We start from the raw sequence: 13,195 nt of genomic DNA, 5'->3' as shown, positions 1-13,195 counted from the left end.
CCGCCAGGCGATGAGGCAGGTCACCACCGCAGGACGATGAGGCAGGTCACCACCGCAGGACGATGAGGTAGGTCGAAGCCGGCCGAGTGCTCCGGCCGAACTCGCAGCAGCGTTGCCAGGCCTGTCCAGGTTCTAGCCTGGTTCTGGTGGGCTTCACGCCTCAGAGCCAGCCAAAGAACTGTCGCTGGTGCTCCGCGGCTCGAGGTCTACCGCCGAGGGAGCCCTGGACGTTGCTGGGAACTGCACAGCCTGTGCAAACCCAGAAAGCCACTGGGCCACGTGCGCACACGCGAGCCAAATAGCAAGGAAATAGAGCCCCACTATTTGACTCCTTCAGGTCTGAGAGCGGGCTCCACTGCCTCAGACGCTGGTAGAGTCTTTAGGTATGCAGACTGAGCTCAGGCGGAAAAGCCGCGGCCTAAACTAAACTTCCTAAACTATAAAAAACTATAAAGCCGTGCAAGCTAGCTGAAGCGGAAAAACCGCTGATCTACCTCAAAACTGTGCCGTCCGCCGGACAATAAAAAACTATAAAACTGAAACGTGCTGTCCTTTATCCGGGCGAACTGCAAATCCCTATAAGCTGTCCTATAGATATTGAACGACTGAGTCTGGATAACTTCAAAAAAGGATGTTTATTCATACAAGGTTGTAAACCTGGCACAGATCTTAAAGTTGCAGAAAATGAAACAAATTTCTATAGGTTTTAGGTACAGAATTATCCCTGGTTCCAGAAAGCAAAGGTGATTATAAAACCACTATACCCTAATCACGCTGCCTATATTAGAAGGAGAAACTCTTTCCTTCCCTATCTTTACAGCAAAGATTAGTTCTAGAAGCGACAGAATAGCCCTGCTCCTCTAACTAGATTTCCTATTCCAGATCAATATAATTCAATACTTATCTAATTTGGATAGGCTTAGATTGGCCTGGTTTTGAGGATGATTTGTCCCAGTTAGCCTTGCACAGCTCCAGCACGTTGGAAGACTATAGCCAGAATGAAACTCTAAAATGGAGACTAGACCCTGGTAAAAAGGGCGGTCCTAAGATGTTGCATTCTTTGACCAATCACTGCAAAGAAAACTGCAGCCAGCTCTTGCAGATTCCAAGCCATTTTTCCTAGGCTTTTGCAGCCAGAGGCTCAAACAAAATGTAAAGGAGGGAAAACAAACAAACGACCAATAGGTAAGGCAAACCATCGTCCTGGGGGACGGAACAGGCAGTGTAGACTCAAGGCCCTTCCACACAGCTATATAATCCATTTATAATGGACTTAATGTCAGGAGAAAACCTTTACCCTTTACCTTAACTACCACCAATTCCTCAATACTTTATTTCCCATACCACCAGACTTGGCCACAGCAATGCGTGGCCGGGCACAGCTAGTATTATATATATTAATAATAATGTTATAATATTATATTATATTACATATATTATATATACTACAGCTTATGATTACAGTATATATAACCGGAGGCTCCATATATTTTATAATACAGTAGAGTCTCACTTATCCAAGCTAAACGGGCCGGCAGAAGCTTGGATAAGCGAATATGTTGGATAATAAGGAGGGATTAAAGAAAAGCCTATTAAACATCAAATTAGCTTATGATTTTACAAATTAAGCACCAAAATATCATGTTGTAATTACTGTATTTACGAATTTAGCACCAAAATATCATGATATATTGAAAACATTGACTACAAAAATGCATTGAATAATCCAGAACCTTGGATAAGCGAGTCTTGGATAATGAGACTCTACTGTAATAGAAAATCTTCAGGTGTGTGTGTGTGTGTATTCAATCTCCAAAGACACATGGTGTTTCTTAAAACATGTAATCCTTGGTAGACATGATGTGAGTCTCTGGATGTGTGTGAACTCTTAACTCCCATAAGCCTCAGTTAAGCCACCACAAATCCCACCAGTATTTCAAGCTGGTCATGATGGGTGTACGAGCCAGGTTTGGTCCAGATGTATTTCTGGTGGCCATAATGCAAGTCTCTGGAGGTGCGTGAACTACAGCTCCCACAATCCTGTCAAGCTGCCCTAAATCCCATCAGTATTTTAAGTTGGTCGTTATGAGTATGTGTGGCAAGCTGGGTCCAAATTCATTGTCAGTGGGGCTCATGATGCTCTCTGGACGTGGGTGGACTACGACTCCCATCATCCTGGGTCGTTGCCCACTAACCTCCTAGCATGTACAGTTGGTCATGTTGGGAGTGTATGTTAAGTCTGGAAAAGATCCATTGTGGGTTGGTTTCACTGCATGTATCCCGAGTCGGGCCCTTATCAATGAGTCAACAGTGCATATGTGTGGACTACAACTCCCATCACCCTCTGCCATTGCTCCCAGACCCCACCAGGCCCTAGTGTGGTTCCTGGGTGTGTGTGCACATTCTGTGTGTCCAGTCTGGTCCAGATCCCCTGGAAGCTGGATGTTGGAAAATACATACAAACACATATAGACTGATACTTTTATTTATTTATTTATTTATTTATTTATATCCCACTTTATCTCTCCATACTGAGACTCAAAGCAGCTCACAAACAAAAACATTACAACTTACAATATACAAATATACAATAATGAAACAGTATATCATTATATATTATCTATTTAATATATTAGGATTACTATTGTATTAGTATTGTAATAATAATAATTACTATATTATTATATATTATTATATTGTATTATTATTAGTATTATATTGTATTACATTATATTATCATAGAATCATAGAGTTGGAAGAGACCTCGTGGGCCATCCAATCCTGCCTAGAAGCAGGAAAATTGCATTCAAAGCACCCCTGACAGATGGCCATTCAGCCTCTGCTTAAAAGCTTTCAAAGAAGGATATTTATTATTATTATTATTATTACTATTATCAACACTATGTATATACAATACATTATATGTGTTGTTAGAAGCTTTCACTGGGTTGCTTTGAATTTCTGGGCTGTATGGCCATGTTCGAGAAGCATTCTCTCTTGACATTTCGCTCACATCTATGGCAGGACCTCACAACAATATCATAATATAGAATACTCATATTATAATATACTAATAATATAATATATTGTATATACATATAATATTTATAATGATATTATGATGTAATACAATATAATAATACACTATTATAATTGTATATTTATATTACATGTATTACTACTAATAATATTACAATATACTGTTATATATACAATATACAGCGCTCCATGCAGTCATGCCAGCCACATGACCTTGGAGGTGTCTACAGACAACGCCGGCTCTTCGGCTTAGAAATGGAGATGAGCACCAACCCCCAGAGTCAGTCACGACTGGACTTAATGTCAGGGGAAAACCTGTACCTTTACTATACTGTTATAGTACAAAATAGCAATATATAATGGTTATATTGTACTATGTTAATTATATAATATATTGTATGTATATATAATTTGTAAGCCGCCCTGAGTCCCCTTCAGGGTGAGAAGGGCAGGATATAAATGTTGCTAATAAATAAATAATAGTTTAATTAGTACCGAAGAATGTCGCTTATCCAACGTTCTGGATTATCCAATGCACTCTGCTTTTTAGTAATGAATGTTTTTGTAGTCAATGTTTTCAATACATTGTGATGTTTTGGTACTAAATTTGTAAATACAGTAGCTTTTACGTATCATTGCTGCATATTGAACTACTTTTTCTGTCAAATTTGTTGTTAAACATGATGTTTTGGTGCTTAATTTGTAAAATCATAACCTAATTTGATGATTAATAGGCTTTTCCTTAATCCCTCCTTATTATAAGGATCCCTCCTTATTGGATAAGCGAGACTCTACTGTATTATAGATAGGATAAGAAAGAAGTAACCAGCACACATGAATGGACAGAAAACAATTTATCAGTTATGCTTTATTAGATATTTCAAAGAGAAAACCGAGTCCCACATACATAGAATTACATGGAACACAGGGCTGTCAGTCATTAATCGAACCCATTCCCACACTTCTCATCAAACTTCTCAATTAAATGTATTTTTAACCTTAAATATATAGGACAGGAAATATTTGCAATAACCAGTATGCATGAATAGGTAAAAAAAACCCCTGAAATATCCTTCCTTTAGCTCTCAAAATATTATCACTTATGCTTAATGAGATATTTCATGAAAAAAAATTGATCAGGTTATTATTTCCTCCAAAAACCACGGATTTTAAACTCAGTGTTTCTATGACAACGATTCATGCCCCCTCTGATGTAAAACAAATCCTTTACCCCATTTCTTCCATATGGGTTGATAATGAAAAAGGTGGCTTGTATTTCAACTGCAGCTCTTTCCATATTCTGGTTTTTCCTGATGACGAACAAGGTATGATTTCTGACTGAAGTTCTTTCAACACTCCAAGCATTTAAATTGTCTCTATACTATGTGAGTTTCCTGATGATAAACAAAGCTTCTCTTTTGGCTGAAGCTCTTCACATTCCAAACATTTAAATGGCTTCTCTCCTGTGTGAGTTGACTGATGGCAAACAAGGTGTGAGTTCTGACTGAAGCTCTTTCCGCACTCTGGGCATTTGAATGGTTTCTCTCCTGTGTGAGTTGCCTGGTGACGAATAAGGATGTTCTTGAGATTGGAGCTCTTTTCATAGTGCAAGCGTTTTGGCTTTACTCCTGTGTGAATTGCCTGATGACTAAGAAGGAAGTTCTTGTGACTGAAGCTCTTTCCACACTGCAAGCATTTAAATGGCTTCTGTCTTGTGTGAACTGCCTGATGCTGAACAAGGCCTGCCTTCTGAGAGAAACCTTTTCCACATTCCAAACATTTAAACAGTTTTTCTCCTGTGTGAGTTGCCTGGTGACGAACAAGGTGTCCCTTCCGACGGAAGTTCTTTCCACACTCCAAGCAATGAAATGGTCTCTCTGTTGTGTGTGTTGCCTGATGACGAACAAGGTCTGATTTCTGACTGAAGCTCTTTCCACACTCTGGGCATTTAAATGGCTTTTCTCCTGTGTGGTTTTTCTGATGGATGACAAGGTGTGACCTCTGACGGAAGTCCTTTCCACACTCCAAGCATTTAAATGGTTTATCACTTGTGTGAGTTTCTTCAGAGAAGGATAGCACTTCCTTCCTATTGAAATTCATTCCATCTTCCAAATATTTAAATGGTGTCTCCTCTATTGACATGGCTTGAGAACAAGGGAAGGGTGACCATGTGTTGAAAAGAAAAGATTATATTAGATTAAAGTTAAAAAGTATACAAATTATAACATGCATTTAGTCGAGACAACCATTTCCCAAAGACCTTCCAACACTGGCAATTAACCGAAAAAAACCTGTTTTATATTTACTCTGAATATTACACCAGGATATAAGTCTCAAAGTAAATTATAATGCAACCAGGGATGGGGAAAATAGAGCTGCTTTCTTTAGCTCTGGTTTCTCTGGAATCCCCTGTATTTCTGGCACAAGAAAGGTAAAAACCCTTGATCTGCCTCATGCCACAAAGATAGGTGAACTTAACCTCATGGCATCAGGCAGCCGAACAAACATCAAAATTCAGATTAGAAGCCAGAATAAAGTTGCCATTTTAAAAAGGATTGACTGAAGCTGCACAGATTTGATGTTTGACATTCTCTCTGTTTTGTCACTCCTTATTTTCGCTCCCTGAAGTGTCTAGTTAACAACTTGGGCCACTCACAAGTCTTTTGGATTTCGCTTTATTACTCAGATCTCTACTGCTCAAATAAAAAACACTCGCTTATCCAACATTCTGGATTATCCAACTCATTTTTGTAGTCAATGTTTTCAATACATCATGATATTTTGGTGCTAAATTTGTAAATACAGTAATTACTACGTAGCATTACTGCATATTGAACTACTTTTTCTGTCAAATTTGTTGTCTAACATGATGTTTTGGTGCTTAATTTGTAAAATCATAACCCAATTTGATGTTTAATAGGCTTTTCCTTAATGCCTCCTTATTATCCAACATATTCGCTTATCCAACATTCTGCCGGCTCTACTGTATTAAATGTTATTTCTCCAATTTTAGCATCCCTGGCTTTTTATTTTCTTTACTTCAGAATTAGCTTCAGCTAAGGATAGTGCGTCTCCTCTGAATGCATGAGGATAGGCGGGTAAGAAATAGAAGTATTATTATTATTATTATTATTATTATTATTATTATTATTATTATTATTATTAGCCACGGCTCCACTGGTTGGCAATTTGTTTCCAGACACAATTCAAATTGCTGGTTATGACCTACAAAGACCAGAATATTTGACTCTTGTATCTCCTTGTACAAATCTACCTGGGTACTAGAATACTCAAGAGAAGCCTTGTCTCACTGTCACCACCATCACAAGCATGGTTGTTGGATGGAAAATAACCACTGCCTAGAATTCATCAAATGTGGCAACTTCACCCAAGTGCCAATTGTCTTCTTGGGCTGGCCCCTATATGGATTTGGAATGAGCTTGTTTTCCATGGCTTCCGAGGAAGAGATCTGAAATACTGGATAATTTTTAGGGCGTGTAAATGGATTTGATTAATTACAAGCATAATGGAGCCTTACCCACAGATGACATAATCTCTAAATTCTCCTCCATGGTCTGCTGGTGCAAGGCTCTTTGGCTTGTATCCAAGAGGGCCCACTCTTCCTCTGAGAAATCCACAGACACATCTTCAAAAGTTACCTGAAGACAAAACAAATGTTATCTATGAGGAGAAAATGCCATCCAAGTAGGAAAAAAACCAGGCCATTTGGGATTTGTGACTTTGAGTAACGCATTCATTGAAAACATCTTGGACTGAAGGAATGTAGAAGAAAGAGGTTCATTTAGAGGCAGGACAATAGTCAAGGGATGAGAAGACTCGGCTTCCCCTCCCCTCCAGGGATCCTGCTGCCTACCTGATCTGGTCCTGCAGAATGTCTTCTTAAGAAGGAATCATGAAAAGTTGTGCTACTATTAATTCGCCATGTTTCACTATCTGCGAAAGAGAGGAAATACATCAGGGAGGGTGAGACCGGTCCCTTTCCCAGGTTGCCCAACAGTTCCTTCCCTCAGAAGCCTGCCACTCTCCTCTTGCCCCATGGCACTCTTTTAAACTCCCTTCTTGGATTTGCGATCCAGATCTTTAATTTGGACTATTTTGTTTGATGGGGTAATGTGACGTAATCCCAGGAAATGTAGAGCGTTGACTGTATTATTTTCTGTATTTGTGCCAATGTAGACAAGAGCACATTCAGCACCATAAACATTCAGAGATGCAAAGGAATCAAGTAACTTTGAAAGTGTTGTCTCCTGTCAAAAGCATTTTAAGCTCCCAGTCTCCACAATTTTTTTTTCAATTCACAGCTCAGACATTTCAGGTCTACTCAAGAGGAGGTGAGCAAGCAAGAAGGATCACCACCATCCCTTACCAACTACGATATATTCTCCTTCTCCAATCTGGACGACCCAAATGTGTGAAACGGATTCCTCTGCCTGGTTGGTTTCATCTGGAAAAGAGTTCTGCACCTGAACAAGTAGCACAGATCACAAAGAAAAAGAAAGATTAGAAAAGGAGGGAGGGCTGTCTTTCTGTTTCAGACTGCTTGGATTATGGTTGGGACCCAAGACCGGTTTTCTTCATTCTATCTTTCCTTGATTTTTGTGTGGGAATTCTGCCTTCCTTTGGGCATTGCATTCTGCTTCAGGATTCAGTCTGAAGAGAAAGGGCTACTGCTGAGATGAAAGAAGTATTTTGCGTAATCCTGGGGTTGTCATTTGGGGCAACCCTAGAGGGGCTTTCTGGCTGAATAACCTAAATCTTATAGTTCCCTGCTGAGTTATCTCTACCTGTGAATAACATACAGTTTCTCAGGGATAGAATATTCAGAAGTGGTTCAGTCAGTTGTTTCTTCTGAAATACACACCACTGGAATTCTCAATCTATTCTTTTTAATCTTCAAAGTTTACCATCCTATAACTTCAAATCATTACACTGCATTATAAGTTTGCTATACATTGACCATGGTTATACCACCCTGGGGAATGGAGATGACTGCCCCCTCCTCTCCGTGAGAGCCCTTGGGGGATGCAAAGGCACTTCAAGTCTATTTCCAGGGTGAACAGACCTGGGTCCTCCTTTCCTAGTGCTTCTCTGAACCCATTCCAACTTGTTTCTATTATTCTTAAAATTAGTTACCTGAAAATGAATGCAATCTTCTCGGCCTGAGGGTTTTTAAAAGAGTTTGACATAATCCTTCAAAACAATTATTCTTGGTGCCTTGAAACAACAAGATGATCCTCTCTCTCTGTCTCTCACCTGTGGCTTCTCCTGCTTCCTTTCCTCTTCCTGACTGAGGAGGAATCCTTCAGCCAAAGCCACGGCCTGGGAACTGGTCTCTGCCCCACATTCCCTCACCCAGCGTTCCATCTCCACAGGAAGGACGGCCAGGAACTGCTCCAGGAGCACCAGGTCCAGCATCTCCGCCTTGGAGTGTCGTTCTGGCTTCAGCCACAGGCGGCAGAGGGAGTGGAGGTGGCTGCAAACCTCCCGGGGCCCCAAGGCCTCCTCATAGCGGAAATGCCGGAAGCGCTGGCACTGAAGGTCGGAATGGAGGATGCTGCTCTCCTGGTCTTTCCTCCAAGGGTCCCCCCAGGGTGCTCTATTGTTCTCTGCCTCAACAGCAGAAGGAAATACTTCTAACTGGGTGGCAGTTGGCTCTTGTCCTTCCATCTTGGTTCTTCGCTTCTAGGCTGCCTCCAAACTGGATGAAGATATGTCCACCTCTTCCCTCAATTGACATTCAAAGTGGAAGGGCTGGGAGAACTGATGGGGCCTGCAAACAAAACAAGAGGAATGAGCTCACATTAATACTCTTGAGGAAGATAATATTTTGCTATGAAATTTGAATTGCTGACTGGCTTGTTGATTTGGAGAGAAAAGATTTAAAGAGGTGGGGAATCCTCTCATTCCCAAAGACCAAAACTGTTACCCAGGTTCTTCACCATTGCTTGGTCCTTTGCTATCTCTTTCTTGAATTGTGAATCCCTCCAAATCATTTTCCAGCCAGGTTCTCTGGAGGCAGGTGGTGGGGTCTCTGCTACTGCAGCCTATCCCATGCACTTCAGCTCCCACAGCTCCCATGGAAGGCCTTCCACTGTATGAGGCCAAGGGGGCTGCTCTTCCTGATTCCTGTGAGAGAGGCAGAGGCACAGGCAGCCGGGAAGTAGGAGGAGGCAGGGAGACCAAAAATAAGGAGGAGAAGAAGGAGGTGTTAAGGAAAACTATCCTAAAATATATTAGAGCATCCGAAAATTGAACAGGATATAAAAGTTGAGCATTCAGCTCATCAGCAAGCAAAGCATCAGGTGCCATGTGATGTGGCTATCAAGAATTTAGAGCTTAGACAGGCAAAGATACAGAGTCCTGTCTTCAAAAATCACAAAAGGTTTATTTACATCAATAAATAATAACTGCATTTCTTAATAGGCAAATAACTGGGTTTGAGCTACTCTAACACCCATCTCTTCTAAAGTTCCAAAGAAAGGGAAAAATCATCCAAGCATTACATCTCTACACAGCACAAACTCTCCATACTAAGATGTGAGAAACAGAAGTCAGGTTTTAAAAAAGTTTTGCAGCAGAAAAAAATACCAATTTTACACAACCAATCAGAATGAGAGTAGAAACAGAGAGAAGAGAAGAAACAGATACATTCCCAACTGTCATATAGGAGACATGGAGGAAGGGAGTATTGGCTCTCCTTCCCAATTTGGTGTCATCTGCAAACTTGATGATCATGCCTTCCGTATCTGTATGCTTTTCCGCAGTGTCCGGCCTCATGTACAGAGGAAGAATTGTTTGAGGCTACAGACAATATGATCGCTGTTGCCTGTTTCTGGTCAAAATATGTTTAGCCACTTGTGCTCCTTCTATTTTTATCAGTTTTATACTAATTTATGCAATGCTTTTGATATGAAATAAAAATAAAAGTGGTTCTCAACCTGTGGGTCCCTAGATGCTTTGGCCTTCAACTCCCAGAAATCCTAACCACTGGTAAACTGGCTGGGATTTCTGGGAGTTGTAGGCCAAAATACCTGGGGTCCTGGGTATTCTAGTACCCTGGGGACCCACAGGTTGAGAACCAATGCCTTAGCCTATACTAAACTAACTAAACTATTCCTCATTGAGGACTTGAGACTTGGGCCATGTGGAGTTGAACTCCAATAGGAAGCATTGAGGCCAAGGAGGTGAAGGGGGCAAGGAGGCCAATGAGAAGGAGGCTGGGAGGCTGGGGAGGCAGCCTCTGAAGGAGGAGGAGGAGGAGGCAGGGAGGGCAAGGAGCCCTTGCCTGGCCGCAGGGGCCCTCCAGAGCCCCTTGCTTCCTCCTTCGCTGAATAAATAAATCAAGGTGGACTTGTAAAAAAAAAGCAACCAGTTATTGGAAAATGATACAGGAAATATGCCAAAAAATCCTAATCCAAATTCAAATGAAGCCTGAATATTTTTACTGAGTTTGACAGATCCAGACATCGACTAAGACACAAACAAAGACATTCTCTTTGTATTTTTGACTACAGCAGCAGGGATGGTCTACGCCAGATATTGGGAAATGGAAGAAGTTCCACTTAAAGATGAATCAATAGTTAGAAAAAGTCATGGTGATTATGGACATGGACAGGCTAACATTTTTAATGAAGAGACATACAAGGAGGCCATTTACACCTATGGACTGGCGACCCTTGATGGAATACATGAAAATATAGAAATAAGAGACAATATAAACAAATTATTATTAGAAACCAAAAAATGAAAGATCCGGAATTTGGGACAAGAAAGGAAGAAGAGACCAAGACATCAAACAGTTAGTTTAAGAATTAAGTGAAATGCAAAGTAGAAGAATGGAAGTAACAATTTCCCCTTCTTACTCTCTTTCCCCCCCCTTTTTTTTCTCTTATATATATTTCTCTCTTTTTAAATTTCTATTATTTTTATTCTAACCCTGTGTAACCTGATATTTCTGTACAGACTACGTAGTCTGTGCACATTCAGAAGAAGACCTACGAGCCACTCTAAACACCTTCGCAGAAGCATACGAGAAACTCAGCCTCTCATTGAACATCGAGAAAACCAAAGTGCTCTTCCAACAGGCACCAGCTAATCCCTCTGCAAAGCCAGGAATACAGCTTAACGGTGTAACATTAGAAAATGTTGACCATTTCCGCTACCTTGGCAGCCACCTCTCCACAAAAGTCAACATTGACACTGAAATACAACACCGCCTGAGCTCTGTGAGTGCAGCATTTTTCCAAATGAAGCAGCGAGTGTTTGATGACCGGGACATCCATAGAGAGACCAAGGTGCTTGTTTACAAAGCCATTGTCCTCCCAACCCTGCTGTACGCCTGTGAAATGTGGATGGTCTACAGACATCACACTCAACTCCTGGCGCATTTCCATCAGCGTTGCCTCCGAAAAATCCTGCAAATCTCTTGGGAAGACAGGCGGACAAATGTCAGTGTGCTTGAGGAAGCAAAGACCACCAGCATTGAAGCGATGCTCCTACACCATCAACTCCGCTGGACTGGCCACGTTGTCCGAATGCCCGATCACCGTCTCCCAAAGCAGTTGCTCTACTCCGAACTCAAGAACAGGAAACGTAATGTCGGTGGGCAGGAAAAGAGATTGAAAGATGGGCTTAAAGCCAACCTTAAAATCTGTGGCATAGCCACTGACAACTGGGAAGCCCTGGCCCTTGAGCGCTCCAATTGGAGGTCAGCTGTGACCAGCAGTGCTGCGGAGTTCGAAGAGGCGCGAGTGGAGGGCTTAAGGGAGAAACGTGCCAAGAGGAAGGCCTGTCAAGTCAACCCTGACCGGGACCACCTTCCACCTGGAAACCGATGTCCTCAATGCGTGAGAATATGCGGGTCAAGAATAGGTCTCTTCAGCCACCTAAGAACACACACCCAAGACCCCACAAATGGAGAACCATCATCCTCGGCCTACGAGGGATCGCCTAAGTAAGATAGTTCTGTACTTTTATCCATACCCCTATCCCCTCTCCCTATATCCTTTTATATTTACCTCTGTAAAAATCTTTAATAAAAATGTTTCCAAAGAAAATAAATAAATCAAGGGACTGCGAGTCTCCGTCCTTACCGCCTCCCAGCCTCTGCTGCCTGAGCCTGACTGGAAGAGGCCCTGCTCCCTCTGCTCGGAAACACAAGGGGGCAAAAGAAACCCCCTCCCTCCCTCCCTCCCTCCCTCCCTCTCTCTCCGGGACAGAAAAGTGAAGAGGCCCACTCGCAGCTCCTTCCCTCGGACGACTGGCTCCCTCCCGGAAGTGGCACTCCGTTTCCCCCCTTGAGAGGACCCCCTGAAGCCTGTTCCGGTGCCCCTCTAGGAAGCGACGCGCTCGCTCGCCACTGGCCGGAAAGAGCGGGATGCCGTCTTGTAGGAGGCCCTTCCTTCCTTGTTTCTTCCCCTCTAGGAATCTTGTTCTCTGTTCCTCAGGAAGCCTCTTTGGGACGGGAAGGGGGCGGGGGGAGAGGAAGGAACATGCCTGGCCTTCCTGAAATCGTGTTGTCGAAGGCTTTCATGGCCGGGACCACAGGGTTTGTTGTATGTTTTCCGGGCTGTATGGCCATGTTCCAGACGCATTCTCTCCTGACGTTTCGCCCACATCTATGGCAGGCATCCTCAGAGGCTGTGAGGTATGGAGAAACTAAGCAAGGAAGATTTATGTATCTGTGGAAGTTCCTGGGTGGAGGAGAAGAACTCTTGTCTGGGAGGCCAGTGTCACCTCAATGGCCTTAAATGGCCTTCCCAGCCTCGCATCCTAGCCTGGGGGAATAATAATAATAACAACAAATGCAATTAAGGCCAAGATCGAAAAATCAGCTGATCATCCCAGGTGACAGTCGCATTGACGAAAAACAACAGGAAAAACTCAGCCGCTATCAGGACCTCAAGATTGAACTTCAAAGACTATGGCAGAAACCAGTGCAGGTGGTCCCGGTGGTGATCGGCACATTGGGTGCCGTGCCAAAAGATCTCAGCCGGCATTTGGAAACAATAGACATTGACAAAATCACGATCTGCCAACTGCAAAAGGCCACCCTGCTGGGATCTGCACGCATCATCCGAAAATACATCACACAGTCATAGACACTTGGGAAGTGTTCGACTTGTGATTTTGTAAA

The 13,195-nt window shown here is 42.4% G+C and overlaps 1 protein-coding gene across 5 annotated transcripts; it reads right to left on the bottom strand.

Moving 5' to 3' along the window:
* Positions 1–3,892: 3,892 nt before the first annotated feature.
* LOC103280102 (zinc finger and SCAN domain-containing protein 2) lies at positions 3,893–12,284 on the bottom strand. 5 transcript variants are annotated; one of them, XM_062973297.1, is made up of 6 exons: positions 12,153–12,284; positions 8,314–8,830; positions 7,427–7,523; positions 6,914–6,993; positions 6,578–6,698; positions 3,893–5,183 (listed from the first exon to the last, which is right to left on the bottom strand). In XM_062973297.1, exons 2-6 carry the CDS (start codon positions 8,725–8,727, stop codon positions 4,405–4,407), a joined length of 1,491 nt encoding a protein of 496 aa, XP_062829367.1. In that variant the 5' UTR covers positions 8,728–8,830; positions 12,153–12,284; the 3' UTR covers positions 3,893–4,404. The 5 variants fall into 5 exon arrangements, with proteins under 5 accessions (XP_062829367.1, XP_062829370.1, XP_062829368.1 ...); XM_062973300.1 differs by having other exon boundaries at positions 12,078–12,248; XM_062973298.1 differs by having other exon boundaries at positions 8,314–9,186; positions 12,153–12,238.
* Between the last annotated feature and the right edge of the window lie 911 nt (positions 12,285–13,195).

The sequence above is a fragment of the Anolis carolinensis genome, chromosome 2 (assembly GCF_035594765.1).
Source record: "Anolis carolinensis isolate JA03-04 chromosome 2, rAnoCar3.1.pri, whole genome shotgun sequence".
NCBI classification, from domain to species: domain Eukaryota; kingdom Metazoa; phylum Chordata; class Lepidosauria; order Squamata; family Dactyloidae; genus Anolis; species Anolis carolinensis.
The sequence above is the reverse complement of the archived record's forward strand: the minus strand, read 5'-3'. Positions and strand labels throughout refer to the sequence as shown.

What these genes read in the sequence shown, in the direction of transcription:
- LOC103280102 (XM_062973297.1), bottom strand. Translation starts at nt 8,727, where the DNA reads ATGGAAGGACAAGAGCCAACTGCCACCCAGTTAGAAGTATTTCCTTCT. An exon ending in AGGAGAATATATCGTAGTTG is followed by an intron (nt 6,994 to 7,426) that starts GTAAGGGATGGT and finishes TCTCTTTCGCAG; the next exon opens with ATAGTGAAACATGGCGAATT. An exon ending in AGAGATTATGTCATCTGTGG is followed by an intron (nt 5,184 to 6,577) that starts GTAAGGCTCCAT and finishes CTTGTTCTCAAG; the next exon opens with CCATGTCAATAGAGGAGACA.